General features: G+C 32.7%; 1 protein-coding gene across 1 annotated transcript; it reads left to right on the forward strand.

The window, feature by feature from the left end:
- Window positions 1-3337: 3337 nt before the first annotated feature.
- Window positions 3338-5198, forward strand: LOC134278415 (uncharacterized). The gene is made up of 3 exons (XM_062760729.1): window positions 3338-3839; window positions 4372-4612; window positions 4697-5198. Exons 1-3 carry the CDS (start codon window positions 3552-3554, stop codon window positions 5173-5175), a joined length of 1008 nt encoding a protein of 335 aa, XP_062616713.1. The 5' UTR covers window positions 3338-3551; the 3' UTR covers window positions 5176-5198.
- Window positions 5199-5843: the final 645 nt, after the last annotated feature.

Genomic DNA, 5843 nt, shown 5'->3' on the forward strand with positions numbered 1-5843 from the left:
TTAGACTTATAATACATGTACTAGGCTTACCGTGTGTACCGGTCCTTATTCCTTCAAATATAAATCAATTGAAAGTTTTATTTGCAGAAAACTCGTACTTCTAATCAAACATTATATGATTCATACCATTTGAAATTAAAAATGAACCTTATTGTTTTTGGAATTTGCTAACGAAGATTTTTTTCTTCTTAAAAATGATGCTGCATTATCAAAATATCTACCAACGATTGCTTCTTTAGAATTAAAAAAAAAAAACGTACACCTAGAAAATCCTACTTCGTCGGAATGATCGATTACTATAGATCTATATTCCAATTTAAATTGTTTTCACAAATGTATAAGAGTAATAAACCTGAGCAAGAAAAGAAACGAAGCTAATTTAAGTACAAGTTAGAGTAAAATAAGAAGCTGGCCAAGTGACATTTACAAAAAGTCATGGAAAAAAAGGGGGGTGTATACATGTAGCTACACTCTATCATATTTTTAGTATATTTATATCGATGTAAAAATGCGCTTAGTGTGGACACTGTATGGACGGAGTCTTTTTCGTTTGGACTTACTGCAAAGCTGATGTATACATGTATATAAATCAAAAGCTTAGAATAATTTTAAATTAGATGTTGATAAAACCACAGGCGCTTGACGTTTTTAACCTTTCTATTTATAAATAAAAAAATTCCCTTTTATATTATAGTAGGGAATTTTTTTTATTTATAAATAGAAAGGTTAAAAACGTCAAGCGCTTGTGGATAAAACCATCGGAATTATAATGTAAAATGTTGATATTTATCACTGGTTAAATTCAAGAGGATACCAACATGGTACGTCGATAAAATACATGTATACATAATTAAAATACATGCACTGTGACCTGTATATCTTATTAAACTACAAAGATAAAACCAGGGTTTTCTTTTACATACAACTTTGAATTTTATAAGATTATTTTCAACTGCACTGGATCATTGAAAGGTATTATTAATGTAGAAACGTAGAAAGTCAAAAGAACCTATAGTAATATTCTCTCTCTCTCTCTAATTCGACTTGAAAACTTACCCGCAATGACAAAATGGTTTTACATCTTCTTTTATAAGGAAATATACAGGTCCTTTCTTCCTTTTTCGATCAGCTGCTCTGCTTCATTATGACGTCATTTGTTACATGTGTTACGTCAATTTATGCAGGGTACGGTTAATTTAAGGTAGGATTCTTCTCATATTTCTAATATTTAAAAATTAATGAAATTTTCACAGAATCAAGAAGACAATATCAGTAAGTGATAGTATCAGTGAAATTAAATTTGACCGTTTTATATTAGAGACAAGGTCAGGTCAAGGTCATTATCTTTTTCCTTGACATTAAGAATTAAAAAATACTGTTGCCAATCATGTGATACCTACTTCTACTTCCAAAGTTTAATGATTGTTCTTTTTGCATAAAACATATCACTATATCGGGTCTATAGCATGATATTACCAAATTTTCATAAATAATTTTGCTTAATTTGATATTAGCTAATCCGAATTTTCTCTGTTTTGCTTAATTTTTTAGGATATATTAGTTATTTTCATATGCTTCCTATATTTAACTTTTTCTTATTTTCACATATAATAAAGTAGTCTTATAAATGTACAAAATGATACAAAAACAAAAAGTTTTGATCGTTTACTAAGAGAGAAAAAATACTTTTTATGGATTTTTTGCTCAGATCTGCACTTTGATAGGAAGCGTTTAGAAGCTAACAAAGTTCTAGTTTGTTTGAAAAATCATATTTATTTGATATATTTAGAAAGTTTAGTCCCTCATTATTAATTTAACTTACATTTGAAAATTTCTCAAAGTCCTCAATTGTGTAAAAATTATTCCTAAATTCATTGTTCTATTATAATTTTGAGAAGCAGAAAAGAAGATATTTTCATACGCCACCATTCCGCCAAAAATATAGTCCCTGCTAGTTTTCAAACGCAGTTTACCATTTCTATTTAAAGTTGTACATTTCTGATGAGGAAAGAAAAATATGGTCTTTTAAATTCCTTACACCTCAAAATATGACATATAAGCAAATATACTTTGAATGTTTCATCTAGTCAGAAACCAGAGAAGAATCCTACCTTAATTGAGTTAATAATGATTACACCTGGATTAATTTTTAAATTAAAAAAAATGATATACAGAAAACACTTAAAAAATCATTTATTGTTAGTCCAATGTTCTGAATACACTTTGCTTTACAGCTGTCCATACAATTTATGTTCACTAACAATTAACAACTTATGGAAATCGATCGTCTTGTCAAAGGCTACATACATATACTTGTAAATATATGAAATATTTTTTATCTGATAAATGTAGATCAAATTAAATTTGCTATATGGGATCTTTTAAAAAGTCATACTGAAAAAATATTGTATGTAGTCTGTTGTTATAAAGATGTATTAAAATTCATTTTCTGCATTATCGCACGGTGTATGACGCTGAAATTATCGACCTAAAACGAAAAACTTTAAAAACGGATGTGGCCACAGGCTTGTACAGTATTTTTTCTTTTTGATTTTGAATCTGCATACCTGAATGGTGTTTTCCTGAAAATTTCGCATCTGTACTCAAATGTGGCCAAATAGAAATCTCTGAGTAAACATTAAAAAACCGTTAAATTTATTCAAAATCCGGAAAACATCTCCGGTTTCGGAATTTACAATTTCCAAACGCTCGTGCATTCTGCCAAAAGAAAGTTATTTTTACAAAACAGGTATCCTTAGCAAGTTATTTCGGGAAACAGATGGAAGTTTGACTGTTGCTGATTTTTCAGATCTCGACAGGGCCGCCGCCTTATACGTACTGTACCCAGTTCTTTGACAAATAATGAACATATCAGGCTAAAATTTTCAAGATTTCTTTAAATTGTGTTGGTTTATGTTCCATATAAATTTCAAAAGCACAGACTACAAAGAACTAATTTTATAGCCTCAGTCCACGAACTTTTTGATAACCCCTCGTATACACAATTCCCTTTGTACTTGGTAACTGCTCTGAAACGTCAAACACATATAAAAGCGCAGTAATAACAGAATAAAGGCTACAATAAAACAAAAACAAAATTAAGTAAAAACATGTACAGCTTTCCATAGACAAGTTTCTTAAAACTGTGTATTCAGTAAAATGTTCACATTGTTGTACTCATTAAAATATTACAAAATGGATTTATCTCAAGTCTTAAAATTCAATTGAAGCTATGTTTTCTTAATTATTTAAATGTTATTAATTGTTAATATTTCTAATACATGAATTAGGTGAGGAGAGCCATTAAATCGGCCACCAAAGCCCTGAAGGCAAAATTCGTTCCTGAATTCTTAGGATTCCAACACATAAGTAGGGAAGATGTGACTGAGCACCATACAAGACCCCTGGCCAAAGAGCTCTTCGCAGAAACAACACAGAATCCTGCAATACTAGTTCTTGACGGTACCTACATATATGTCCAAAAAAGCAAGAACTTTTCCTTCTCCCGAAGATCCTTTAGCCTCCATAAGCACAGACCACTAGTAAAGCTGATGTTAGTTGTGACGACCACTGGGTACATTGTCTCTGTGCTTGGGCCGTATCTCGCAGATACTAAAAACAGTGATGCCAACATCTTAAACCACATCATCAAGACCAACGCAGAGAGAATGAAAGAGTGGACCCAGGAAGGGGATATCTTTGTGGTGGATCGGGGTTTCCGAGACTCTGGAGATGTTCTTCATGACCTTGGGATCAATATGGAGATGCCAACTTTCCCGCCACGTGGTGCCGCTCAGTTACAAACCGAGGATGCTAACTGCTCTCGACTTGTTACAAAGGTAAACTAGAGCGATTGTAGTAATGGTATTATTAATACATGTATATGAACGTGAAATGTTTTTCAAGTTTTAAAAATCTTTTATTAAAAAAAAATTGTATGACATATGACTTTATATATACTTGTCATATTTTTAGCTGCAGATCTGTAGCCCTCCGAAAAAAATTATTGATAGACCGGTGAGCTACAGAGCCACCCATTAAAAAAGAACTGTATATTAATATTTTATTGCGCACAAAAAATGCGCTCGGCTCTCGATTTATTTCTCCATGTTTTCAAAACTGTCATCTCAAAATATTACCAACCGTGTGTTCCTAACATATTCCTTGACTCTTTAAATCTTCCATTTCTTTACAATTGAGGTAAGAATTTGGAAGAATTAATGAAATAAAATCGAGCACCCCTTTTTGTGCGCAATAAATATATGGTTATTTTTTCAATAGGTGGCACTGTAGCTATCCGGTCTATCAACATATATTTTTTTCGGAGAGCTACAGATTTTTTCCTTTAACCCAAAAATACATTATTTACAGATCAGATGGGTGGTGGAATCCGCTAACAGTAGAATCAAATCATGGCGGCTGCTAGATAAGACCCTTCCAAACACACAGATTCCAAGTATTGGGGATTATGCGCAGATCATTTGCGCCATTTGCAACAAATTCAGGCCTCCTCTAAGTAGTGGAACTTATGAAAAAGACATTGAAATAGCTGCTAAAATGCAACTCTTGGCAAGGTCGTCCAATGAACTTCAAACGTTCGTTAATGACACTGGTAATTATTTTTAACTAGTATTAGAATATATATAATTTATAAAAACCAAGCTATTAAAATTCATGGAATTCATTATCTTTATAGGATTAGATCGAAGATCCTACAGATGGACCCCCATCGATGCCACGGAGGCGTGTCAGTCATTCCCGAAATTGACTGAGGATGAAATCAGGGAGTTAACACTTGGTGTTTACCAAGTCAAACTAGCCCGCTCCTACACTCAGGAACATTGCAGCTCTGATGGCACATACGAAATTTTAGTAAGTGGTGAAGTGCCAAACATAGTCTCGGCAAAAATACAGAGTCGACATGTTTCAGCCAAACGCTACAAGTTATGGATTAAACATGACGAAATTCTTGTAACTGGATGGTACTGCACATGCAAAAATGGCAGCCGAGTGGTTGGAATGTGTGCACATATAACAAGTGTTCTGTGGTATTTGTCATACCAGCGACATGAGGCGGGGCCGCTCAAAGTTATTCCAAACTGGGCGGATTCAATTGAGGATGCAGCTAGAGATCCAGTGATAGACGAGTCCGACAGTGATGATCCGGAAGAATGATTGATTGGTCGATGCACACTAGGTCCTGGTCGTGTACGTTTTGTTGCTATAAAGGCGCTCTTGATGTAGTATTTGTGAAATCATAAAAAAAACATTTCAACTTTATATTATGCCTTTTTATGTCATAATTCATGCTTCTGTATATTCTATTTTACAGGTTTGCATGCATTTTCAATGTGCTTTCTTTTCCGTAAAACTGTTTCAAATGACAAACATGAATTAAAAATGTACATTATAAACAAACAAATTTGAAAACATCAAATAGTATCATTCATCATTTCGTGTACTTCAGGTATCGGCTATAATATATTTTATGTTGTCTGTTTCATAAAGAACGTGTGAAATATGTAGAAAATGTAATAATGTACTTTAGATCGAGTAACCAAAACATGTGACTATTTAAATGATTTATGCACGGAAAGATTATATAACACACTTATTAAACATTTTTGTTTTAAATACTTGACTTATTTTAACGTATTTTTAAAAGAAAGATGCACTGCAAATAATTGCTTTAAACAATGTGGCTCAGAGACTAAATAAAAAAAAATGTGGAAAATAGGCCCATCTCTTGAATAATTCTGCTCGCCCTCTTTTGACTCAGGGTTTGGTAGGTGGGAAGATCCTTTTTCCAGAAAATTCCACATATATTTGTTGACGGGATATGA

The sequence above is a fragment of the Saccostrea cucullata genome, unplaced genomic scaffold (assembly GCF_032062105.1).
Source record: "Saccostrea cucullata isolate Sc308-1 unplaced genomic scaffold, CSIRO_AGI_Scuc_v1 ctg14707, whole genome shotgun sequence".
Lineage (NCBI taxonomy): Eukaryota > Metazoa > Mollusca > Bivalvia > Ostreida > Ostreidae > Saccostrea > Saccostrea cuccullata.

Excerpts from the sequence above, each read along its gene's own strand:
- LOC134278415 (XM_062760729.1), top strand. The coding sequence starts at position 3,552 with ATGTTAGTTGTGACGACCACTGGGTACATTGTCTCTGTGCTTGGGCCG. Across the intron at positions 3,840-4,371 it reads GCTCTCGACTTGTTACAAAG|ATCAGATGGGTGGTGGAATC; the intron begins GTAAACTAGAGC and ends CATTATTTACAG. Across the intron at positions 4,613-4,696 it reads AACGTTCGTTAATGACACTG|GATTAGATCGAAGATCCTAC; the intron begins GTAATTATTTTT and ends TTATCTTTATAG.